Raw genomic sequence first — 26,813 nt, 5'->3', positions numbered from 1 at the left:
GGGAGATAAGATCAGAAATAAGCCAAGGCTGCATACTTTTACGAGTGGGAGTAAAAAACAAAGTGGAGAAACGGAATCAAGAAAAGACAGTAAAGTAGAATGGAGTTCTAGCAGCCAAATTAGGAGACAAAGAAGAGAAATTAGGAATAGATGAAAGAGTAGAGTGTAGAGAACAGAGAAAAGATTCAGAATTAAACAAACAAAGATTATGACAAGTAAAAGTAGGTAAAGAAGGAAGAGGAGTTGAACGGGCAGGGGAGAGAGAGAAAGGCAAAGTAAAAAGTGATCAGAAGCATAGTAGTGCCAAGAAGTCTAGGTCGACTGTTGGGAGGGAAGGGATGGGAACAGCTGAAGATAACAGGAGTCAGTAAGTGAGATCAACTGCGAGTAGGAAGGATTAGAAGAAGGGAGATTAAAGCCACCCAAAAGGAAAAAAGGTAGAAAAAAGGATAGAATGAGATCAGGATGGTCCAGAAAATCACCGGCTGGGCACGGGGGACGATACACAACGAAGCGAGACCAGAGACGGGCCAGATAGGAGTAAAAATGATATTCAAAAGAATTAAAGGTTGGGAGGCCAGAAAAAGATGGTAAGAGAGTTCAGGTGGAATTATAGAGAACCCCAGTACCCCTGTTGCATCTGGGAGGGTGAGGACTATCAGAGAATAGGGTAGAAGCAGTATGAAATTAAGCTAATATAAAAGAATTGTCCGGGGTGATCCAAGTTTCGGTTAGACAAAGAAAGTGCAAATTAGAATGGAAAAACAGATCAAAATTCGAGTGAACCAGGAAGCTACAGGCTGAACACTCGATGATGGATAACAATCCATGTTGACCCTCTCATATGACATAGACCCCTCCTCAGCCTGCTTTGTTTCTGTCTAGCTGAGATTTGGGATTCATATTTGAAGCTAAGTCATAATATAATTGGAAAACTAGTCGTATTTGTTTTTGTTCCATAAATTCTGCTTCAGCAGAGCCCCTCTGACATTGCTCCTATATTGTAAGGCACTGGTGTCTGCAGAGCTGGTTGGAGTCACATAGTGGTGGAAGAGGAGAATTAGTGGTTGGGTTCATGCCTGCAGGCCTTAGCATGTGGCCTGTCATGCCTTTGTTCTTCACTGCTGCATGGGCACACGTTTTGGTGTTGTAGCCACGGGCAGCCAAAAGCCTCCTTTTATAAGTGTTGGTGAATCTGCAAGCTCTATATTTCCTGTTCCTGTCACGGTAGCTTTGTGACTGGCTGTAATATCAGCTGTGGAGTATGTGGTGTTTAAATCTCTGGAAAGGAGAATGTGTCCCGAGATAGAGCATTCAGTGTTTGGTCCATAAGGGAAGTGTGACTCTAAGAGGTGCCACACTTCCACCACAGAGATGTCTCATGCTCTCTCCCAGGAATCACTGGACAAGGAGTTTGCAGCCATATCCATTAGAGAAATTAAAACAATGTGTCCACATATCAATTTTATAAGCTTAACAAGGACCTGAAAGCTACAAGATTTTAGAGATTGGATAAAGAATCTTACAAAAGCTCTGGACTGCAGTGGGCCTATTGACAAGCTTGTTAAAGGCCTGAAAACCACAAAGCCCTGTCTGAGGATGAAGATTATATATTTGGCCGGTATGAGAACCCCTACAATATACTTGCTGCCTGTTATTTTATTTTCTTAACTTATGTTTATTACCATTTCCATTTTTCAAAACCACAAACATTAGAAACAGTGCAAACCCCAACTCCCCACTCCCCCCCCGATATCTCCACAGCGCTTTGAAAGAGGAGTGCTTAGATGCGTGCAATTCACTTATTAACCAAGATGCAGAGTCTTTGAGGGCAGTAGGATTCCCTAAAGTCATCATGCAAAAAGGTCAGTATTGTCTCCCACTCCATTGAGAACTTGGATTGATTTCTATGTAACGTGTAGGTAACCCATTCAAGGGAAACAAAGTTCCAGACCTTGGGGGTACATATCAGGTTTCCTTAGGCCTCCATCTTTGTGCTATGACAAAGCGGCGAGGCTCAAGATAGGGGTGAGACGGCCTGGGACCTTGAGCGAATGTCTCTGGTGGTCCTGCGAGCTTTTCGCGAGAGGTCCACCAGAGACATTCGCTCAAGGTCCCAGGCCGTTTCACCCCCCGTGGAGAGAGCATTCCTATTACACGGAGAGGGGAGAGGAACTGAAGTAATGCAGACAACGCTGTTTACTGTGAGTAACAGTGGGTGCACACGATGATGCCCCTCGTCTAGCCCTGATGAATGTGGCCCACCCACCTAGCACCACAGAAACCGGTCGGCTGTAGAACGACCAGACCTAGTGCAAAACTTTATCCGCACAGGTTCAGCTCATTCCTTAAAAGGACCCCCACACCAATGAACCAGGGGTCCAACTTTCAGAAGAAAACCTCAAGAGAGGAATCTATTGAAGAATGTTATCTTCCTTGTTTTTAGAAAAACCTGCACCTGCCAACACAGAGAAAACCTATTAAAGCAAACAATATCTTTCATCTGTAAGGCAGCAGACGCATGCAAAGACCGAGGAGGTCTAGCATGTGTTTTTAGCACAGCACAGAGCACCAGAGACAAATTGGAAAGCCCAGTCATAGAAGCTAGCCCTTTGAAACCTATCCCCATTCGATAAAACTGTGTTTTTTCAGTGTAACTACGATTTTGGGCAACACACAGTTGGTAATCCCATAAACAGTCCTTTTGTTTTGTTTAGTCAATCTGAGATGAGTCATCCTTGATCACCTTGGCTAGTCGTAACTCAATTGAAACACAGGATCGCATGCCTGTGGATCAAATGGACAGAACAATAGATGCATCCATTAAGAGGAATCATAGGTCTGCTATCTAGTTTATCTGTGAAGGAACCCACTAGGGCATGGGGAATGGGGAATCCCACTATTATCTTCCAGCTGCTCCTTTAAGAGCTTCCCCCTTAAAAGCACTAGAACACTGTCTTGCAATATTAGCCAGCCTAACCAACTTTAACACCAATGCCTTATTGTCAAACTTCAACCAAATAATGAGGGAACTGGTAGGCATACATGCCAGCCTACAACAACATCATACTAGGGTTAAATCCTCCATCCCCTTGTATATAAAACAACTGACAACAAACACACTATTCGAAAACAAGAAAAATACAGGCCTCGCTGCTCAACATCCCACCTTATGCAACACAAGCCTGGTCATCCTTCACACCCCTCACACAAAGCAACCAACCTAATGAGGTCCTAGCACCTCCAAGGGTCAGCATGCAATGCATAAACATCAGGCCGGCCATGCCAAATAGCATTAAGCTCCTACACCGACAAATGGTGCACCGAGCACTAGCAGGACCTTGTTCCCCGCTCTGTTCCAACAAGTTGGGACTGGGTGATGACATTTGCCATCACCCATAGCTTACATTGCCTGATGCCTCTTAGCTGGATAGGGCTGTATTCCACTGTAGTTGTAAAGGAATCAGATGAAAAAACGTAAATACAATTCTGAATGTGCTTTTATTGAGTGTTCGGCTTGATACAAAATGACAAGAATGAAAATTCCAAACTAGGTGAGCAGGGGTTGTGGTGGTGTCCCCGCTCACCTAGTTTGGCATAATGGGCTTATGAAGTTGGAGGGGGTCCCCTGTATACATTGAAAGGGAAGCTGGGGAAAATACAGCAGATTCCGAAAAGCATGAGGTTCAAAATGCGAGCAAGTCAGCTTCACATTTTGAACCACCAGCTTTTTTAGAATTCAGCATTTTAACGTAGATCTGGTGTGGATACTGGGGAGAGACATATGTTAAAGCACCATCCTTGTCTTCTATAGGTGACTGTTCCTGGGGAAATGAATGAGGCAATCCTGGGGAGGGGCTATCCTTTAAAGGATACTCCCCACATGTGAAAGTAACAACAGCCTGGGGAGGGGTTGTGAACTTTAAGAAGTGACACCGCCCAGTAGGAGAACCTGTGAACTTTCATCATAGCTGCACTCTGTGGGAGAGTCCCTTCTCAAGTGAATATTTCTTTGAGTTCTTGGATAGTTGTGGCTGTATTAATTGTCAGTTTGAAACTTGCTTCGATCCATTTTAACGTATAGTCATCTATCACTAGTGCACGTCTGTTCGGCAGGCATGTGCTTCAATGACCAATGAAATCAGTTCCAATCTTCTGCCAAGGAATTCCTGTCATTCTACTGATTACATCGGTATTGTGTGCATTGTGAGTCTTCTGTCCCCTTCCTAGGCTGAGCATGCTCATGTATGCCTCTCCATGGCACTATCCATCCCTGGCCACCAGTACTGTTTCTTGTGAACTGCGTTCAGACAGTGTGCTTCCCAAATGACCATCATGTGCTAAGGACATTAGAGATGCAATGAGAATAGTGTGAGGAATTAATTTTCTATGTCTGCGCAGGAGGTCGTCTTCCTCAGTGATTTCTTGTTGTCTGATCGCAGAACTCCAACGAGGGCCTTCTCTGGCGGGCCTCCAGTCTTTGTGTTCACAGCAAATAATTGTAGTATATGGTCACTTTGGATATTTGGTTTCCATTCGAATGCAGTGATGCTGGATGCCTTGCTTTCTTCCATCTCTTGTACTGATGGTACTACACAATGTTATTTATGTTCCATCCATCAATTGGTTTATACGGTAAGAGAAGGCATGATAAATACTCAGCCTAGGTTTTCTGCCATCCTGAGACATATTGCACATCAAATATGAATTCTTGCAATTTAGCTGCAAGTGGAACCAATGAAGTTACTTTTCTGGCACCCCCTGGTGTCAGGATGTTCATTAGCGGTTTGTGGTCTGTTCGGAGAGTGAATTTTCCACCCCTTATATGGTTTCTGAAATGTTTGATGGCCCACGAGCATGGAAGCATGTCCTTTTCGATTACAGAATAATTTTTTTCCGACTGTGTCAGTGCTCTAGATGTGAAAGCAACAGCGGATTTCCCTCCCTTTCCATCTTTCATCCTGCTCACTGCCATCCCGTATGCACTGACGTCAGTGGTGATCATAGTTGGTTTGTCTGGTGCGAATAGCCTTAAGGAGGGGGCACTTTGGATATTTGTCTTTATAGTCTCAAATTCTGACTGGCATGATGGCATACACTCGTAAATTGTATTCCTTTTCAATAGGGCTCGAAGTGGCTCGGTCTTAGCTGAAAATGCCAATGTTTGCATTGTATTCTCATAGTGCCATGAATGACCGCAGGTGTTCCTCATGTGCGACTAGAAGACTTTGCAATAGCTTCTACCAATGACAGTTTGGGACAGTGCCTGATGCCGAAATGGTGTAGCCTAAGTATTCTACTTCTGGTTTATCGAAATCCCAGTTTTCTGTTGTTGCTGTTGGAGGGAGGGACTTGTGCAGGGGCCTTGATCCCACCTTCATTGCCACAGTAGACATATTCTTCCTAGGAATGTTCTACAGAGCTGTGGTAGAGTTTAAGAAACTCCTTTACTTAAGCATATTGTTTAAACAATACCTAGCAATATATCATATATAAATCTGGAGCAGCATGAGAGCATGGGAAACACAGCTGCTCCCTGTACCTTTCTACTGCCTGCCACAGCTTTTGCACGATAACTCACATCACACCATCACGCTGGTCAGCCAGAGCTATGACGTAACATGGAGGCGTGACCATAGGCTAAGCACGATGCTACACAGGTACACAATGGTCATTTGAAATCCAACTACCCATGGATTCTCACCTATGCTGTATCCTCATCACCTGTGTAGAGGAGGAGCCAAGTACCCACCACTCCAACTGCCCCGCCTACATTTCCTGAACAATATGAACCAAAGTATGTGACGTATAATGAACAATTAAACCAGCAAAGAGTATGGGAGGTAAAATACCCATTGAGAAAACCATACCTGCATACAAGACAATATGATGGCCATTTGAACGAGATTCCTGAAGAAGCAGAGAAACTTAATGGCAAAGATGAATGGTGATGTCATACAAAGTTGAATCGATACCCATATAGAAAGATAACCAGACCAGAGAGGCAGACGAATTATAAAACACAAAGAAGTACCAAGGATAAGTGACATCTTGGGATCAAGATGAAGAGACTTAGGTCACAGACCTGATGAAGATACTTAGTTAGTTTAAACATGTACAGATGCAAGAAAACGCAAGCAGCAAAGCAATTATGAAGCTAGCCACATGCTTTTGAATAGTTAGACCGCGACAAGCGCCAACATATACATACATAGAAACATATGGACAAATAAAGGATGTATGTTTTCACTATGCATATAAGCAGTACTGAACAAAGCAAGAAAGCCTCATTTCAGTGTCGCAGTTAAGAAAAGCAATTGAATTAAACAGAATAAAAGTTCAGCTAAGGAATTGACTGAGCCAAGAAAGCCAAGGTCTTATCAAACTGGAATTGGCTGACATTAGATACAATTAACGTGAAAGAACAGAGGCTCCTGTTCAGAGAGGTCAAGCAAAAACAAATGACGTCAGAGAACTATTGGAGAATAAAATCTAATACACGAACAGGCTCAATTTCATGGTGTACAGTCACGTGATAGAAGGAAGTTGGATGAACGAGATGAGCACACCTACGCCAAAGGCCGGCTGGTGCCCATACTCCTTACAAATTCTCAGAAAACAGTACAAACTCAAGGCCAACTTCAAAGCACTAATTGACACTGGACCATTAAGATGATGATGGATGATATGCTAATTGGTGGGAAGCTTGTGCTAAAACGAGCTCACCCGCACCTGGTTGTTCAGTCTGCGTGCTGCTAGACGTAGGTGGAAAAGTACTGACGGGGGTTGGGAGCTAACCAATTGTAGGGCACCACGTAGTTGGGGGTCCAATAGCTTGTGTAGCAGTTGGACATTGTACATTTAGTGACGTTCTTAGTGGCCATTTTAAGGGGAGGGCTTAGTTGCCCCACCTGATGTTAATTATCCTACCACCTTCTTTCGTGACTCCATACAGATATACAGCTTATACTTAGAACTTCACTTAGACCCAATCAAACCCTCTGTTAGGTTTGTATAATTTGACACGTTGGATGAAGTTGGTAATGATGCAGGTCAAAACATCAATGATGACCAATTTTGGGCATAAAGCAATGGTATTTTATAAAGTAAGTAGAGTCAGAGAATCGAGCGATTGATGATGTTCGGTGTACTCCCTGTTTTAGATACTTGACATTAAGACAGACAAACTTGGCCAAGCTATTTGTATCGTCTTGATTATTGATGTATGTATAAAATCTGCATCCCCATCCATCTCCAGGGCATTGCTACTCATCTTAAAGGGCTGTCTGAGAGAACACCCAGCTCACCTGCAATGAAATAGGGCCTCCGATGTTAGATAGGTTCTGCCAAGCAGACACATGAGAGGGAGTACCTCTCTGTGGAATTAATTGTAATGGCTAACCTTCTTGTGCGCTCTTCAAAAGGTTGTAGCACTGAGTAGATATTAGACAGCAGCTGCTACTGACACAGTATCAAAATCACATCTAGAGCAGTGCTCAAATCATGGTCGTAATAGGTTTGATGGTGAAAACACAGGATTGCTGGTTGTCTTGACTCTCAGGTTGCTTTGAAGATATAAGTCCTTGTTCTCAGGCTCCCAAACACGGGGGAGGCTGGCACCCAACTGCAGTGGTCCTTCAGCATGGTGACATCCTGGGTACCATTGTGGCTGGCAGAGAGGCTGGTCATGCTCGGCTAGCAGGCCACCCCCAATGTGCTCTTGGGATGGGTAGGGAGCAGAGCATTGCCTCTGCCTTGGACGCTCAGTCTTCACCCCTAGCAGATGGCTTTGGAAAGGACTGCTTTCCCAACAGAGGTCTAACAAATTCATTCACAGGGGTTTGTTCTGAAGTGAATCAAAGAAGGAGTGGGAGACCCTTTCTTTTAAAGGCAAATGTCGGCATGTGATTGAACAAAAGCAAGCCTTCTTTAAGGGGTGCAATCCCTTCTAATATCAAATCCAATGTGTTTTGTGCTAAAGGATGAGAGAGAAAAGGAAGGAAGGGTAGAGATACAGAGAGGAACACGATGATGGAATTATTCCCCACTGTACTGAACTCCCTCTGATTACACTAACTCCCCCACTCCTTGTCAATAGCATCAAAATCCCTTTTGGTATTCAGACCCTAGATGTGAGTCTAGGTCGTTTGTGAAGGGTGTGCGTTTTGATCCCCGTTTCCGGGGAAGCTTCCTGTGGACTGGATGTCTCAACAGATTGGGTGATACTAAAGGGTCAAATAGCTGCAACCCCTAAGGTTACAGCCTTGCTGAGAGTAGCAGAACAGACTGGCTTGGGGGAATACACACAATCCTTCCACATGTGTGATATCAAATTGCTGTGGACTGGATAATTATGAGAGATAATAACCATCACACCTTATACTCATGATTTGGCTTATATTTAAAGTTTCACGTGCCACCAGGATTGCACTCTCGTAGTAATGTGGTTTCTGAACAGAGGTGAATATTTTAAATGCAGCCACTGCCCCGTAGAGACTTGGCGGTCATTGCAGCCACCAGATGGGAACCTGTGATCTCTGAACCCACTCTGTGCCACTGTAGGGCAGACACTGCAGATCAGGTAACTGATTGAGCAGGGCACAGGAGTACACTATGCCTTTTGCATGGATCTTACGAAAGAGCACTCTGATTAGAAGATCAGCCTTTCTTAGATGGAATTACCCACATCTTTGCATTAATTTAATATTAATAAAAATCAAAAAAGCCAGTGCTACTACAATCTCGGCAGATGGTAATCCGCCACAGGGGCAAAAAGGTAAAGATTGTTCATCCGAGTTTCAGTAGCACTCGCCCATCACTGCATGGTATTCGTAGCATGGGAGGACAGGTATCGACCAAGGGTCTGGCGGCAGAATAACAGAGCATGTCTATTCTGTGCCCATCATGATAGAACTCACACATCCACCCCTATTCGAAAACAGGTTCCTTCCCTACACCTATTCCCTCCAACCTCTCCAAACGCATTCCTCAAATTTATTCTGAAGCTTTATGTAGATGCCTTTTGAGGTTTTCTTGATCCAGTGCAAGCATGCTTTTCTGCAAGCAAGAGTAAACTGGTTGCATTGCTTGTGTTATGTTGTGTTAAGCAGTATTTGCAAAGCGCAGAGTTTCAGCATTTCCAAGGTTTTTAAAAACCTATCTACTTAAAATGCAGGTTGATGGTACCATAAATTCACTACCACTGACAGTGAAAAAAAATAGGTGTATGTATTTGTGCATGCACTGTGCATCAGATTAGCAGAATTAAACAAACATAGCACATGAACATGTATTAGTAAAAATAAATGTCATTAAATGACTAAGAATGTTCAAACTTGTTTGGATAGATTACTCAAATTTCAGTTGGACACAACGTTCTCAAACTTCTTCCATGGTTTGCGGGTGGGTGAGTTCAAGCAAGTTCTACCAGAGGTTATAAAAGAGGCAATCATAGGTGGAGATCATGATCAGTGTTCTAGGCAGAGACATGAGGTTGCTGGCAGCTTTCCTGGTAGCGCTAGATGGGTCCGAAATTTTACATTTAGCTACATTAGGGAAGCTGAGGAAGATGTTGAAATAGGACAGGTTGCTCATTTTTAATGCACAAATTGACATACACTTACAACGATATGTTTCTTTTGACAATCCAAAAGATCACATTCAGTGCCTGTCACTGAGGACGGGGAAACTAGCTATCCAGCTGTGACTAAGTAAGAGAGTTTTTTGAGAGTTTGATGAGCTTCGAGAATGACTATGGGATTCTGTTTGACTGAAATGTTTAGTCAAATGGAAATTCGACCAGGATTACATATGTCATCAACTCATTTATAGGTGGCCCATACCCCTACTGGCAATCAAACAACATTGGTTCTAGGTGCATTCCTCAGAAACCTGGCCTACTGCGAAACTTTCAGTTGCACAGATCCAGTGTTTAATTTGTGGGAGTTTTTGCTAGGGCTCAGCACTGGTAGGTAGTTATTTCTGCAGCCCCGGCACTTATTGTGTCAGACTCAGTTTGATTATGATGTGGTGTTTTGGCAACTTTATTATGTTAACTGTGAGTCAGTCATGCTCACAGAAGAAGCAACAACAGTGGCCCGGATCTTTGCATCATGGGTCGTCTTATTGTTATTCATGAATCCCAGGCAGGCAGGGCAATGCTAGTTATCCATTTTCCTGGATAAGAAGGAGTTTGAAGGTGATAACGCTGGGCGCTTGTGCTTTCGATGCCTGCACACTGCTCCTGTCAGCCTGTATGGCATAGCTTTGCTTTAGTAATAACCAGCAGTGGTCCTACAGCATTGTGGGTTGACATTAACAGGACAGTCACCAGCCAGCAGTGCCACCACAGTTGTAAGGCCAGCAAAAGGCCCTGGTAAAAAGGAGTGCTAACCTACACAAGTGGATCTGGCAGCTATGTTTCACGGGCAGGTCCATCAGCAGAGTAATGATGTTGCCTGCATTTGTCAATCAGTGTGCCATAGGAGGGGAGCGTGTTCACCGTTTGACTGTGGGTAGATGGTCACCACTATCCACTTGCCACATATGAAGTCACAGCAAAATGTGAATGATCATGTTTAAAGAAGCAATTAAAATGTATTTCGTTTCAGGACACAACTAGTAGCTCATGTTATTTTACGCTAGGTTGATCGATATCTGTAAATCGCACACCTGCCATAGTCAGTAATTCCATCACCCTAAATGAGCCAGTGGGGGTTGGACCATTAACCCCAAATACGATTACATTATTGGGAGACGCCGAGGGCAGTGGCAACAGTGAGCGGGGAAGCGTCCCACCCTGACATGTGTCAGGCGTGTAAGAAAATATTTGGGCCCAGGCACTTATAGTTATTTTCAAATTAACACCTCCTCGCATAACACCACTCACCATAAACGTGTTCCTAATGTGAAAAGTGAAGTACGCCTCACTGTTGGTACTTTGCGGCTATATGCCTGCATGACCCTTAAGCGCTGAGCGCGAATGGGAACCTGCACCATACAATTTCCAGCCAGGGCACTCTGATGGACAGCTGCGTCGTGTTTTGCTAATCTATTTGGTCATCTGCTTTCGAGCTAGAAATAGAGAAAAGCTTGAAACGTTCCTATCAGCAACACAGTAGCTAACAACCGACTGCGCCATTCGGCATACATTAGGAAACAGCAACGCGGAATGCAATCAGAAATTAATTGCTAAGTGTTTTAGAGTAATTCAATTTGAACTCGGAATTTAATGAACAGTTTAGCAGAAATGTTAAAGTGCAATTATATGCATTTGCCCGCGGATGGGGGTGTTATCCAAGCACTCGCTCGCGCGCTGTCTCTTTGTTGTGAATTCCTCTCCTCTCCCACACAACAAGCGCAGAGGCCTGCTTATTAGCTGCACCGAGAGATGAGAGCCGTCGTTTAATTAGCACTGCCATGTTTTGCATGATGTGGAGTCTGGTTCCCAGGAGGGCTGTGTGGTAACGGCAACCGCAAGCCTGCGTCGACTCCTCCGAAGCTCCTGCGTGCTGCAGCGGCCCCTCCTCCAACCTGACTCGGAAGTAAATGTTCCCGATGAAGCCGCAGTGGGAATATTGACAGGAATGATTAATGCTTCTAACACAAAGATACATGAGAATATATCTGCATAAACTTGCGGGCCAATTTTTATTTTCTGCAAAGGCACTGCTTTTATGACAAACACCACATGTTGGCTGGGTCTCCGTCTGACTTTTCGTATTTGTTTCCAGTTATGGGGAAGCGGCCGCATTAGCATACAAGAGAGAAAGTTTCTGGATTAATCGTGTATTTTCTTCTTTTCTTGCTTGGGATATTAGAGCTTAACATTTGAAATGAGTCTCGAGATCGGTTCTAAGGCGGGATAATCCCCCTGAGCCAACGACTGCGCTTCAAAAGTTGTCTTCAAGTTTGCTTTTAACTTCTCGTTCACACATATCTCGTTCCAGCAGCGCCAAGCACGTCATTTCAGGAGCTGGTTCGGGGAACTATTATATTTATTTGATCAGCTGAAAGTGACACACGTTGCAGTTATTTTCAAAACTGTTCTGATTTAGGCTGATCAGTTTGACTCAAAAAACCCACCTGGTCCTGAGGACCATTATAACAAATGTTGATAGTGGCCAGAAGCATAAGGAAAAGCACAGGCTTCTATGTGCTACGCCTGAACTTGTACTACTACCAGGGCAGTGTTTTTTCATTCTTAAAGTTAAAACAGATAGAAGTTGATTAGCTTGGCTCTTTCACATCTAGAGTGTAGGCATAGTGTAGGCATAGTGTAGGCATAGTGTAGGCATGGGCTCTGGGCAGGCAACACTCTTCAGAGATGTGAGTCAGCAGTGGAAGCCGCCAAGAAATATTAGTAAGTAAAGTAGCGCAGGACACGTGTCAACGCAAGGGTCTGGAAAATATGTACTTGACTTAAACACAGATAACCGTTAAACACACTAAAACCCATGACTGTAAGGTAAACACATATTTAATGAAAGCCAGTGATAATCTATACAATGTATTATTACGCAGATGGGGTAACAAACCCAGGATAAATTGAATAAAACAGAGAAAACAGAAAACTAAAATGGTTACTTCTAAATAGATGTTAATAGCCTCTGTCCCTTTAAGAGGGAGACAGAGACCACGTGGGGAATGATGTGGGAGCGGGGAGGAGAGAAGGGAAAAGGGAGTATGCAGTTAATTCTTAATAAAGGCAGGTGTAGAATTCTCTCCAGAGTCGCGTCCTCCTTTCTCAGGCCATTCCGGTCTAACTACTGTTGACGAGGCGGTCTCCTGTGGCACCGGAGTCCTTCATTCCAGCCGGTGTGCATTTCAACACATTCCAACTTACACGTCGGCGATCCCGCCGAGCCCCGAAGCACCCGATCCCAGGCCCCAATAGAGAGCACATCCCAGATGCTCCACGCTGCAGGAGCAGCACAAGCTACTATGGCAACAAGCCGGCGATCCACCAGCAGCTGTCACTCGTTCCACGTGCAGGAGCACAGCATCATACGCTGCACCATCAGGTGGGTGGCTCCTCATCCCCCATGGCTGGAATTCCTGCCATTACTACGCAGCATCTCCCCTGCACGCTGCGAAGGGCTTGAGCATTCTGCTGCTACACACATGCTCGCAAAGGCCGCTCCGGCCTGGATTTTGCCCACAGGGCCCATTGAGCTCATGCCACAAGTGGCCCCTCCACTGCCACGGTGGGCCCTTTCTTTTACAATTGGGACACTAGAAAAACTAATCCCGGAGCTCCACGGACACCACCCTGTCACAACGCTGGTGGTGGGGTGCAGAGACTGAGTGAAACCAGCCATATATCGTGCGGTGGGTGCTGCCCACAGACCTCACAGCCACCAAGTGCAACACCGCCACAGATATTCCGCGGCAGGACAGCCCATCTTCACCAGCATACCTACTACCCGAAAAAAAGGCACTTACACCTAACGGTACACAAGTACCTCAACTGCTACACCTGCCACAATGAGTGAGGCAGTGTCACAACCTCCTTCGAGCCCGAACCCTCCTAAAAGGTCCATGGCTGCCGCATGGCGCATGCCGCTCCCGTTCACCTTGACCCTGCAGGCTGACAAGGGCCTGAGATGGGTCGAATGGCTAGACGACTTCATCAACTACTTAAAAGCGGCAGGTGAGGAGAAATCACAGAATCTCCAGAATATGTTTATCAACATCGCTGGCCACGAGGTGAACACGCTCATCAAAACCATTCCCCCAGAAGAACAGCTCGATTTTGAGTCACTGATAACTGGCCTAAACAAGAAACCTGTGATTGAGCCCAATCGCGACTACGAGCGTTACATGTTCAATCAGTACACTCAACGGAGAGAAGAACCAGTTGATTAATTCATCACTCGCCTGAGAGTCAAAGGCGCACACTGCCAATGTCATGCCCTTCACTGGACGAAGCAATACGGCTGAGTGTGATAGAAGGATGCCTATAACAAACCCTAAAAAACAACTGCTGAAAAAGACACTCTCCATAGATGAAGAGAGTGAAATGGCCAGAATCTTCTAAAGAGTGGATGCACAAGCGGCATTGATGTCAGGGTGCGCCAGCACGAAACAGGACAAGAACGAACTCACTGCAGTGATCCACCTGGCCAGCCAACACCCTGGTGACAGAGGGGCTGCAGGAGGAAGCCAGACTTGTCCCAGAATACAAAGGCAGTGCTACCGCTGCGGGATGGCATTCCCTCACTCAGCGATATGCCCCACTCTCTCCCAGAGATGCGGCAACTGTCACTTTCACTGCAAACCCCATCCAGGATGGTACCCATGAAAAAATGTTTTTGAACCATGTGCTTGATTCTGCACCACCTTCTTTCTTCATGCGTTCCCCTAGGTTGTGCATTGCAGCGATGACGTGTGATAGTGTCCCATTATCAGCATCTTCAGAAGGTCCGAAAGTGCAACAGGCACTTCCGATTTTTCGTCAAACACCTCCATCCATCGCCGTCAACAGGTCTAAGACATACCTGTTTTGCATTGTCATTAGTCTCAGAGCCCTTAGCTCCACCTTGATCACGTTGAACCCTTCTTTAGTGTCGTTGGCCAATTGGATGAGCTCCCACTGCGTAATCTGTAGCCACTTTGCATTTGCCCGGGCCTGAATGCTTGGGATGAGGGAGGCGGAGAAGGTTTCCGCTGAGCAGAATAGCCTGTGCCTGTCTGGGATCTGTGCCAAAAGTTCTGAGGAGGCCTTTGATATGTAGTTTGACGACCTCTGTTTTCTGGATACGATTCCTTTGGTGTCCCCTTCTGACAGGGCATACAGTGGTGGCTCTTCAGTGGGTGGGGCGTTGGCTGCTGCTTGGGTCACCGTCCTGCCCCCTTCTCCGATGTGGCTTTCCGGTATTACCATTAGAGCTGAGTGCAGTGTCGCCAGGGAACACGTGCCCCTCCATGATGGTGGGAGGTGCATGTACGCCCGTTTGCCACAGACCCAGTAAGTGTCCATTAGGGCTGCTGTTCCTTTCTTCATATCTGGGATCATTAGGCTTTTACTGCAGTTCGTGTTTCTTCCCATGTCGATTTTCCCTTCTCCCAAGAAGCAAAGTACGTTTGAGGTTTCTTTCTGTAGTTTCAATGCTTTTTCTATAGCGCTCACCCAGGTCAATTTTGTTATTTGTTTTTACCAGACTGTGGTACACGTCTTTGCAATCCATTGTAGTTTTTCGGTCGGTAGCCCTCGCAGTGCTTCAGCCTTGCACGTTACCACATCATCTTTCCATTTGTTTTCCGAAAATAGTGTTACTTTTATTACGAAGAACGGTTCTTTTAAACACACCACTCCTTTGGCTCTCGAGTAGCACGTTTTTTTGTTCTGCAGCATTTCAAAAGATACTGTGTGTGCCTGGAAGGTGTTCTTAATTCTGCACAGGGTGAGATGGAGGAGACACTGGGCTTCTGCGAGAGGCATTAAAAATCTAGGTGTGCCCGAGGCATGGGGGATCAGGGAGCACACGTAGCAGCTTTCATTAGTTGTTCATTTAGCTGTGGAGCTCATGTCTGCATACCATTTATTCGACTGGTGTGGGTGCCTTGGATCTTCTATTGTATCTAGTCCCAGGCCATAGTATTCATCATATCTCTTCCTACCTGCCTCCCTCCTTCTCCTGTTTTTAAGAAAAGTTTTTGCGTTTCTGGCTGCCTGCAATAGGGACTCCCTCTCCCCGCCCCCCCTTCTCCCACTCCTTGTACAGAGTCATAAATTTGTCAGCCATTTCAATATTCTCCTTCATTCTCTCTGTGGTGTAGTCATTTTCTCTAGGAGGATCGGTTGTTGTTGTGGGCAGGGTAGCAGTGGTGTCATATAGCCATGATATAACAGATGGATGCCGGTCATTTAGTTCATGTACACTCAAATTTATAGCATTGTGTTGGGGCTTTGGAGGAGTGGTTGACTTGTTGTTAGTATCGTTCTGACGTTTTGCCTGGTCTGGATGGGGGCCGTACCCCTATAGCAGCTGAAAGCCATCCCATATTAAATAGTTACCCTCCTTAAACGGTTTGCTTGCATTTTCCATGTTGGTTCCATTACCTCTACCCTCATTTATCTCAATGCAGATAAATACTATTATCCAATAGAGTATTAGGCCAAACATGAGTGTGAAGAATATAATTGCACAGACAGTCAACCCGCATTCATATGAGTATGTTCGTAAATCAAAAACATTTCTACTCCTAGCGTCCCTATTTCTAATTGTTGCAGGCTGCCTGTTCGTTGCCATGGTTTCTCCTATATGTTAAAACATAAAAAGGCAGATTAAGCATATAGTTGCAATCATTTTTACATTTCCAACTTTGGAATGATGATCGAGAGAGAGAGAGAGAAAGAGAGAAAGAGAAAGAGGAAAAGAGAGAAAGAGAAAGAGGAAGAGAGAGAGAATGAGAAAGAAAGACAGGTCATTTTCATTTAATACTGTTTCACATCTTGCCATAAACATTGTTATAATACAGTTATCATTCAGTAAACCTTGCATGCTCATATGCGTAAAATTATTATTTTTTGTTTTTTTGTTTTACACAATTACTGTCTTATTCTTGCACATTTTCCCTGTCAGGGCCCTCTGCACTCTCTACTGGTCCCACACTGTCATAGGCTTTTCGGATGTCTGTAAAATGTATCCACTATCTGAAGCCCTTCACTTTCACCGCAGTGGGTGTGCAAAACACTACCTCGTATTGGCCATGAAATCTTGGAGCATTCCACCTATGAACGAAACTCCTGACATATACCATTTCACCTGGTTCCAGCTGACCCGTTGGGTTTTCTTTTTCTGGAGTATGTGTTTCATTTTCCCCGTCACTTATGAATGGTGGTGCGAGTTGTTTTGCTATCATGCGTGCTGCCTTAGTGAGTTTTGTCAGGTAGTCATTGAATTCCTCTCCTAGTACAGTAGCGCTTCTGTGTGCATCTGAATGTCTACGGAGAGGTAAATGTGCTGTGTGCATTTGTCTCCCTGTCACAATCTCATGGGGTGACAAATGGTGGTCTTTGCTGGGCTGATTCCTCAGCTCAAACAAGGCCAAGGGGAGACAGTGCACCCAGTTTTTCTTAAGGGTGAAACACAGTTTTGAGAGTCTCCCTTTTAGTAATCCGTTTATCTTTTCTACCAAACCGTTACTTTGTGGGTGATAATCGAGCATAATTTGGGTTTGATTCCTAGCATTGAGGTTACTTCTTTGAAGAGATCGTTCACAAAATGTGTGCCGTTGTCAGAGCGAATTACGTCGCAAATTCACCAGCGGGGGAATACTTCCTGCTCTAGAAACTTCGCAGCGCACTTGGCATCTGGGCGGGCACAGGTACCTGCCTCTACCCACCGTGAAAAGGGGCAAACTACCACTATCATGTACCTCGCTCCGTTGCACCTTTCACCCATGTCTGCATAATCTATATGCAGCTCTCTGAACGGTCCTACAGGCTTGGGTATCATTCCCCTCAGTGTTCTTAGAGTCATGCCGGAGTTGTATATCTGGCACGTTGTACATTCCATTGCTAGCTTAGAGAGTTGTTCCTGTAACCCTGGAATGAACCAGTGTTCCTGTATCTCGGCAGCAATGTGTTGTCTTGCATTGTGTGCTGGGAAGTGTAGCTGCTGGAATGCTATTTCTAATAACTAAGTTGGCATGACTACTTTACCTGTGATGTTTTGCCGCCATAATAAATCAGTGGCGGACTGGCTGCACCCTCTTTTTGTCCACAATTCTATATCCTTCAGCAGGTGGGGGCTTATTCAGAAGTGGGTGCAATCGAGTCACCTCTATCACTCCTTCTTTCTCCCCGTCCTCCTTGCCACCCTCTGCTCGTGCTGATGGGGTAGCCGTGAAGGCAGGTTGATCAAGTGTGGTGTCTATTTTCTTTGGTGGAGGTATTTCCTTGAATAATCGCCATAGATCTAGTATCTCTCTCCTGTTATGAAAGTGTTTTCCTTTGTATTTTAGGAATATGCAGGTTGCTACCATGTCCAGAACACTTTTATCAAAGGACCCTCCTTGTGGTCAAACCTTGGGGAGACCCTCCCCCTTCAGTTCCGTGACCCACTGGTCATGGAACTTAGTTATTCTTTCCGCATGTCCCGGCAATCTTTTACAAATGTGCGTTAAGGGTGTCTCCGCTCCCATGCTTAGATCTGTGTTACTCTATTCTCTTGTGTCAATCTTTTCTGTCACTATGCGTGGGTAACTGTCTGCATGAGGCCTTAGTCACTTCCAGGTTCTAATAATCAATTTATACCGTTACTCAACAAAGGACACTGCTTTGTCAAATCTTACCAGGTCACACTTATATTGACCGTACCCCCTGGAAAAGCACTTAAGTCAGTATTATTACATAGAGACAATTGATTGCAAAAGACCATAAACACACGATGTGCACAACACACAACAGACATTCATCATACCTCAGCATGCACATATAGCATTTACCCTCCCTGCTTTGCCCTTCGCCTTCTACGGCGACCCCCTCTAAACCTCACACAGCTTCTTTTATTTATATACATATATAAATATTCTCTTTTTTTTTTTTTTAGACCTAATTTTTTTACCCCAGATGAGGGAATTAGAGAAGAATAAGAGAAAGAAAAGCTAGTCCTAACGTATTTTCCGTGTCTCTTCACTCAGACACCCTTAATTTATTCTTTCACTGTTTTTACTTATTCCCAGCACTAGTCGAGATAGCACTATGCGGCGCCGCCTTCTACCCCCTTGCAGAGTTAAGTTCCCGTCCTCTTTTCCCTTTTTCACTTTTGTATCCTAATGGCCATATGCAAAGAAAGAGAAAGTATTGGAAGTTAAAAGTCCCCTCTATGTCCCTGACTTGTTTCCGCTTGCCCTCTAGATTTTTTTCTTCTTTTAGTATCACTCGCACTTAATACTCACGTGCCCGTCTTGATCCGAGACTCTCCGGATTTGGTCCGTCCAAGCGGCGCAGCCTTGCACTCAATGGCCCCACCCGGCTCCGGCGAGCGGTACTAAGGGTTTTTTCAAACGGGACCTGTACCCTCTTGCCCTAACTGCGTGCACACGTCTCTGCGTACCAGTTGCCATAGGTGGGCGGCTCTGTTAAGCGGGCGCGCCATGCGTCTTCACTGTGACCGGGGCCGTCTCGTGCTAAGGGAACAGTTTAAAGTTAAGAAATAAATCACGTCTATGGGGTCACCACTGAATGTAAGCGTCCCCAGAAATGCGCCGCCCTTAGTGAGAGGCAATAAAGGACACACCCCAGAAGGGGAATGAGACCAGGACCAAGTGCGGGTGAGATCAAAAGAGCTTTATATAGATCAATATAGGGCATGCAAAGGACTCTGCAAACTCCGAGAGGGCTCTGTCTGACAATAGCAAAGACAGGCCTACTTATTTCCAGAACACGTCATGGGTGACACAAGCTATGGGGGACACATAATCGTGGGGATTGGGTGGTGATGTCTAGGGGGTATAAACGTGTATAGCTGCTCCTCCAGGATTGGCTGACGTTGGTGCTGCGCCACGTGGGGTTGGAAAGTCAGCTGGGCTCATCGGGGTGGAGTGGCGGGCCGGACATGCCTTGTAACGATGATTGGTAACTAAACTGACATTTGCCCTTTTGGCTACACATTCACACCCATTCATCATACTCCATGCTTCCGTTGGTTTGCAACTCTTGTAAGTGCTGACCTTAGATCAATACGCAGACAGGAACATTGATATGCAATCTGAAGTGTCCCAATACATCAGTTTGGAGGATACCTTAGGTTCAAACAATCTGGTCCCATGTGCATAGTCAGGGGCATGGGAGGGGTCACTTGATCACCCTGTCTTGGTAGATTTGGTGAGGGATGGTATTACGATCTTTTGGTACAAGGGTGGGCGCCCCCCCTTTTGAGGGCCATTAACTTGGGGTCGGCGGAGATACCAATGGCCCGTGGGGGGCATGTGACTAGTGCCTGAGAGACGGTGGGATTTAGGACCAGGTAGCTCGTAAGTCATGGAGTCAGGCTGTGGCGGCCTCTGACGGGATGGGAGGCGAGGCTGTGCTGTTTGAACACCAGCTATCTCTGGAGGGCCTGGGCGGGAGCAGGGGGAGATGGCCTTGCAACTCTGTGCTCGGCATCCTGAACAAGGTGGTATACTGTCCCGTGGGTGAGGGGCGAAAAACAACAAGTGGGGTCTCTTAGAGGACTTGTATGCATTTGTATAAGAAGGGATACTAACTGGGGACCATACCCTTTAGCACAACAATTCACATCTATAGTTGACATACGAACATGAGGTAGTGTTAGGCAGGTGTATGTATAAAGAGGGCAACACATGTTATTGAATATTGTCATCAGCTAGCCAGTCTTCGTGCATCTTTACATTATAAACAATATCTGTTGCATATTATTCTTTGCCCATTCTTCTTCACATTAGCACGAATGTTAGTCAACATGACATATATTACCTAAATGGTTTCCTCACATTACAAGAGTTTTCGGGGTAGGTAGGGGTGTAGGGCGCCACACCGTCTAATGCTGGGGGCTTGGTACAGGGTCAGGGCATGCAGGTTTTGGGCTAGTTTCAGTTACTTCCTAATGTTCCCGTTCATGGCTGGGGCAATGATGTACTGCGGAAGGTTAACAGCTACAGTGTTTTATTTTGTTGTTTGTTCGTGTCTGGTGGCTCGTGAGAACGAGTCCTAAGCGGATCTGCCATGCAGTGGGGGGTGGGGGAAGTGTGGGCCTCTGTGAGCGCAGTCGAGTGGGGGTCAAGCTGCAGCTTTCAGTGTGCACGTTGGCTCTGCCTGGGTTAGATCTGAACGTTTCTAGCAAAATGGAGTTGGCTTAGTACAAGATGGCGTCTGTGCTCTGCCACATAACGTGGTGGTGCAGGCTCACGTGTCGGTCTGCAGCCGCCCTGCCGCCTGGGCCCGGGGGCCAGTGGGCTGCCGACAAGTCATGAGTCTTCATCAGGGTGGGAGATGCAGTGGGAGGGGGGGTCCTATTGACCTATCCTCCCCTACAAAATCCTTGTACTTCCTTTTGCTGATCCACCCTTACAACAGATTGTGTACCAATAGATTCTATTGTTTTGTAAATTCAATAATTATGAATGTTGTTGTGGGGAGCAGTCAAGTATACGTTCTCCCCATATATATTTTTAGCATATTTATTCTGTCTTTTTAAGATTTTGTATGCATGTCACTGTATGTTGAGTCGTGTTTGAATGCTGCACCATGAATGGCAAGTGTGAGTGATGACTTTTTAGCCTTTTTTAGGCATATTTTGCTGCTGTATTGCTATGATGAATTGATTAGTGTTTAATAATTGGTGATTAATTTTCTATTTTCTCATTTTTGTATCACCCTAAATAAATGTTGATACATTTCTATACATATTCTTCTCTGGACAATTTTTCCGTTATTGATGACATGCGAATGGCCAACACCACCATCCAGAAGGAACGACACCCAGTGCCCCGAATTGAGGACATGATTGTCCAGCTAAATAAGTCTATACTATTCTCCAAACTGGACCTGAATCAAGGTTAGCACCAGATGAAGCTACACCCCAAATCGATGGCCATCACCACATTTGCCACCCATGATGGCCTCTTCCGTTACTAAAGCCTCAACTTCGGCATCTCATCGGCTGCTGACATTTTTCAGAAGGCAATCAGACAAGTCATCAGGCCAGTGTGAGGAGCCCTGAACTATAGTGGCAACATTCTTGTCTTCGGAGGAACACGATACTGCACTGCTGGTGACTTGTGCGGCTGTCCAAGAAGCGGGTCTGACATTGAACATAGCGAAGTGTCGGTTCAGCAAGACCAAATAAAAATTCTTTGGCTATATCTTCTCCACCGACGGCATGGCGCAGGACCCCGACAAGGTCACCACTATTTCCAATCTTCGTGAACCCACGCAAGTTGCCGACGTTCGGTCATTTTTGGGGATGGCAGGCTACTGCGCTTGCTATATCCCACACTATGCATCCATCACAGAACCACTACGACGCCTGTTGCAGAAGGACACCATGTTCACCTGGTCAGCTGAATGTCAGGACACCATTAAATCTGCCCTGGCGGCAGCCCGTCGGTTGGCATACTTCAACCCTGATTGGCACACAGAAATTGTCATGGACACAAGCCCGCTAGGGCTAGGTGCTATACTCGACCAGACAAATGGGGTTGATTCCCACCCCAGGCACATTGTCGCCTATGCCAGCAGAGCATTGGCCCTGCCTGAATCTGCCTACTCACAAGCTGAAAAAGAGAGCCTGGCAGCCGTATGGGTGTGCGAACATTTCCACAACTTCGTTATGGGCAAAAGGTTCACACTCATCACCGACCACCAAGCCTTGCTGTTTTTTTGTGGGAATCCCACGCACAAAGAGGCCCCCCAGGATTGAACAATGGGGCATCAGACTTCAAGAATACGATTTTGATATCACCCACAGGCTTGGGGGTGAAAACAACCCAGCGGACTACTTATCATGACATCCAGCAGGCAAGCCCATCTCCAGAGTAAGGGACACGGAGTACATAAACGATGCTGCCTCCAATGCACTCCGACCTGCTATTTCACTACAGCCAGTTGCAACTGCATCTGGTGCAGACCCCTCCATGGCATTAGCGATCAGCCTAACGGAGAACTACAAGTGGAGAGACTACTGACAGGACGGGCTAAACCACCCGGGGGTGTGCAGAGATGAAATGGATAGGCTCGCTAAGTTGCATACAGAACTGGCTGTAAGAGACAATACAATGCTGCTGAGAGGGTGTTGACTAGTCATCCCTACGACGCTCAGAGCGGAAGTAATCAAGATGGCACACGGGGTGCTGAAAACACGAAGAGGCAACTCCGGTGTCACTTGTGGTTCCCTTTCCTGGACTCGATGGTTGATAGATGGGTGAAGAATTGCATAGAGTGCGAATGCACAGACACAGCAGAGGCACCGGTCCCACACCAACCAACACACATTCCAGAGACCCCATGGGAAAGAGTAGCTGTTGACTTCTATGGACACATGAAATCTGGAGAATACCTCCTACTATTCATAGATGAACACTCGAGGTTCCCCATCGTGAAGAAAACAGCAACCACTGCATTTGCTCACGTAGCAGCAGTATTCGGGATGAAGTATTGAGTGAGTGGGGAATCCCTGGCACGATTAAATACAACAATGGGCCTCCATTCAGTGTCCACGAGTTTGCATCTTTTGCGAAACACAAGGGTTTCGTCCATCAGCAGATAACTCCTAGATGGGTGCAAGCCAATGGAATGGCTGAGCGGTTTATAGCCTCTATTAAGAAAATGATGCAGAGGACTTGCATCGAGGGTGCTGACCCCCATCAGGCACGGTGTCGGCTACTCCGAGATTACTGGAACACTCCCCATGAGGCTACCAACAAGACCCCTGCTGAGCTAATGATGCGATACGAAGTTCGCACCTGCATCGTGAGAAACACCTTGTCCCAAGAAGGGACACGGAGCGGTAAGAGAAAGCTCGAGTGGAGACAGACATGAGAAGAGGGGCCAAGCCCAAGGAGTTCCGAGTAGGCGACGAAGTGCTGGTACAGCAAGCAACCTCCAAGAAGACTAACGCCCAGTTTGCTCCAAACCCACTCAACATCACAGCCATTAAGGGCACCATGGTGACGGCAGAGTACGAAGATAAAGAAGTGACAAGAAACAGCTCACAATTTGTGCACTTTGTCAAGAGGGAAAACTAAAGACCTCCACCGCCTCACCCTGATCCTGAGCCTCGGGAGCCCAGAGATGACCCATGGAATCCCCCAGGAGGAACCCATCCCCAAGCAACAGATCCAGTGGAAGCAGCTGTGCCGCTCATGGGTGACAGAAGGAGTGCAAGGCCTCACCGGATCATTAGAAGACCACTTTGTCTAGTTGAAGAGTGCTAGGCGGACGTCAGGACATTTGTCAGTGGATGATGTTAATAGCCTCTGTCCCTTTAAAAGGGAGACAGAGACCTCGTGGGGAATGACGTGGGAGCAGGGAGGAGAGAAGGGGAAAGGGTGTATGCAGTGAATGCTTAATAAAGGCAGACGTAGAATTCTCTCTGGTGTCGCGCCTCCTTTCTCAGGCCATTCCGGCCTAACAATGTGTTTGGGTGAGGTAGGAAAAAAGGACTCAACCAGTCTCTGTAGCCCAATGTCAAGAACGGATGTTGAGAGGGCCAAGGATGCCTGGGAAATGTACATAGGCCTCTTTCCTTCATGTGTCAAGTCAAATGCCTCATTAATTTCATTGAATGGAGGAAGGGTGCATGTCACAAATTCATCAACTTTGATTTCTTTTGCCATGGAGTCACTCAGAAGCTTTGGGACACTCTCAACACTTTTCCACAACATAAAGAATACAACTGCTCATTCACTTAAGCAGTCTGAACAACGTGGAAAAGGCTTCTTGGTGCTTCTCTTTGCAGCAAAAGTTTTCGACTTGATGTGGCGAGCAGCTCAGCGGCCAGAAGGCTGCCAGGTGCATGAAGCATTACTCAGCTCAATTGGGGATGCCAGTGTAGCTCGCTGTCTCTAAACAGTTTCAAATTCTTCTTGGATGAAAGGTTACAATGCTGAGCAACAGCAAATGCCAGGCTTAATGCCCAGAGACTGTAGAATACTGTTTCAAAAACAGTTTCCCTTTAGGAATTGGGGACATCTTCTGCTCTTCCCAAGCCAGAGAAGTCTACCAAGGTAACTTGTATGACTCACAAAGGGGGGGGCCTGGGTAGAAGTTTGAAGCAGCAGTAAAGCTTTTGGTTCTTACAGCAAGTTCTCAGCCGATGTTGAGGAAAGAACTTTGTAATTCCTTCTGGAAACCTATCTCCACCCAATGTAATGAATGTCAACTGCCAATCACTCCAAAATAAATGTTATTTATTTTATTTTATTATTTAAAGACAAGAACTCACATATTTTGACAGTAGCACAGTACTCTGAGTTTCAGGTTGTGTATCCATTGGGATTAGTCCTTGGTCAGGTGTTGTTAATAAAGCCATATTTTGAGAGGTTTGTGAAACTGGAGAATTGTGGGCGCATTCAGAGCCCATACCAGGGTCGAGTTTCAAAGGGTAAGTGCATGACAAAAGAAAAACTGTTCATGGGTTCTCTCTTAACAGAGATTGGTTGGTCGAATTGCTAAGCGAGGAGCGTTTGCTACCACATATGCGCAAGCAGCACCCACCAATGCATTATACACGTACTCATTCATTCACACATGTGCACATACATAATGCAGATAACTACTTTCAGCCACAGTCCAGACTCTTCTCATCTCCAGGCACCAGCCTCCCAGGAAATACAAAAGCCCTCTGGTTCCTGCGCCACACAAACAGGAAACAAAGGTCACTTCCTGGTTCCTGCACATACATGCAGGAGACAGAGCGTTACCATCCCTCTATGCCCCAGACCCAATGAATGTGTGGGGAGGCGTGGGAGAACCCCCACACACATCCAAAGGCACATGTCCCCAGTCTGCATCCGCAATGGGCCATGCAATGCAGTAGAAGAAAAATGCCTGGGGAGCAGTTTAAGCTATCCCTGTAGTGCACCTTGAGCTGCAGAAAACTACTGGGGGGGCACTCGGTGTGGACAGTGGCTCAGCTTTTCCTTAATGGGTAAGAGTAGGCATCCTTTCTCCCATAATGGACAACCCACCATTGGCATATGGCAAATAAAGCCATTAATCACTGAAAGATAATATCAAATGTTTTTTCACAGCTGCCCAAGCATGATCAGTGTGGTAAGAAGTTAAGTGCCAGGCTATTATATAAGTCTATGCAAAAAGGACGAGCATACTCGTCCTTGGCACTAGTTGGCAGAAGGTATTGCTTATAAACCAAGTGACTGAATGCACACATTGCTTAAGAGTATCTTTACGCTCCAATGTTCAGAATGAGCAAAGTCTGGAACAACTTTCTGGACACATTTAATTCCAAATACCCCACCTTTCTATTTTGTGTTGTTATCATGAAAGTATTTAGAAGGCAAATGATAACTTGCAGAAGCCGAATGAACTGAGAGTCTGTGGGCATGTGAAAGATAAATAAGTGAGAACAGCCAGTGTCATCGAATTAAATGACATTAAGTAAGCTGTTTCCAGGAATAAAATAAATGAGTGTGTACATATCATAAAATATGTCTCCCTTCTTAGATGCAGAAAGTTTTTGAGAAACTGCCTGGATTCAAGGAAATTCGAGTAATAATGTTTAGGTAAGTAAACATTTGATGCACACATTTCCAAATCTATTATTAAATGATTCAAGTGTGTCATCTCAAAAGTGTTGTCTGGCCCATTAGGAGTTGAAACTATATGACTTTAATCTAGATACCCCGATTCAGAACTGATCTCGCTTATTGATATTTCTTAGTACTAATTATAATACGGTGGTCAAAGTCTTCTTTGGCCACCGTCTTAGCTCTTCATACTGGTTGCTATATATTTGTGGTTTTTAAGGTTTTGTAATGCCCTTCTATCTTTGTTTAAGAAGTTGATTCTCTGCTGACAACTAAATGACTTTTCATTATAAATGCTGAAGTGCTAATAATCCGGTTTTTAGTTATTAAGTGAAGGAGCATTTATTTTGGATGTCCAAATAAAGGTGCACAAAGGTTAATTCACAAACTGGCAGGAAACTGCCATAGAAAAGAACACCTTCTTCCATCGCACATTTGACATCATTCACATGTTGAAATGTGTACTGCCTGCATGAGTCCAAAGTTTCTGCCCTGTTAAAAGCACAGTAGCTTATACCATAGCTTCTACCATATAAAGCAGGGTCTTTAAGCCACATAAAGCTTGAAGAGCAATC

At 45.5% G+C, this 26,813-nt stretch overlaps 1 protein-coding gene across 2 annotated transcripts in view; it reads left to right on the top strand.

Annotated features, from left to right (window-relative positions):
- Positions 1-26,813, top strand: part of IMPG1 (interphotoreceptor matrix proteoglycan 1) — a 1,923,199-nt gene that overhangs the window by 957,124 nt on the left and 939,262 nt on the right. For both annotated transcript variants that reach the window (XM_069606284.1, XM_069606285.1), the window contains exon 8: positions 26,156-26,214. In XM_069606284.1, coding sequence (XP_069462385.1) covers positions 26,156-26,214 — 59 coding nt within the window. The remainder of the gene's footprint in view (positions 1-26,155; positions 26,215-26,813) is intronic.

The sequence above is a fragment of the Ambystoma mexicanum genome, chromosome 4p (assembly GCF_040938575.1).
Source record: "Ambystoma mexicanum isolate Mex_15411 chromosome 4p, UKY_AmexF1_1, whole genome shotgun sequence".
Lineage (NCBI taxonomy): Eukaryota > Metazoa > Chordata > Amphibia > Caudata > Ambystomatidae > Ambystoma > Ambystoma mexicanum.
Note: the sequence above shows the minus strand (reverse complement) of the source record. Positions and strands in the feature narration are given on the sequence as shown.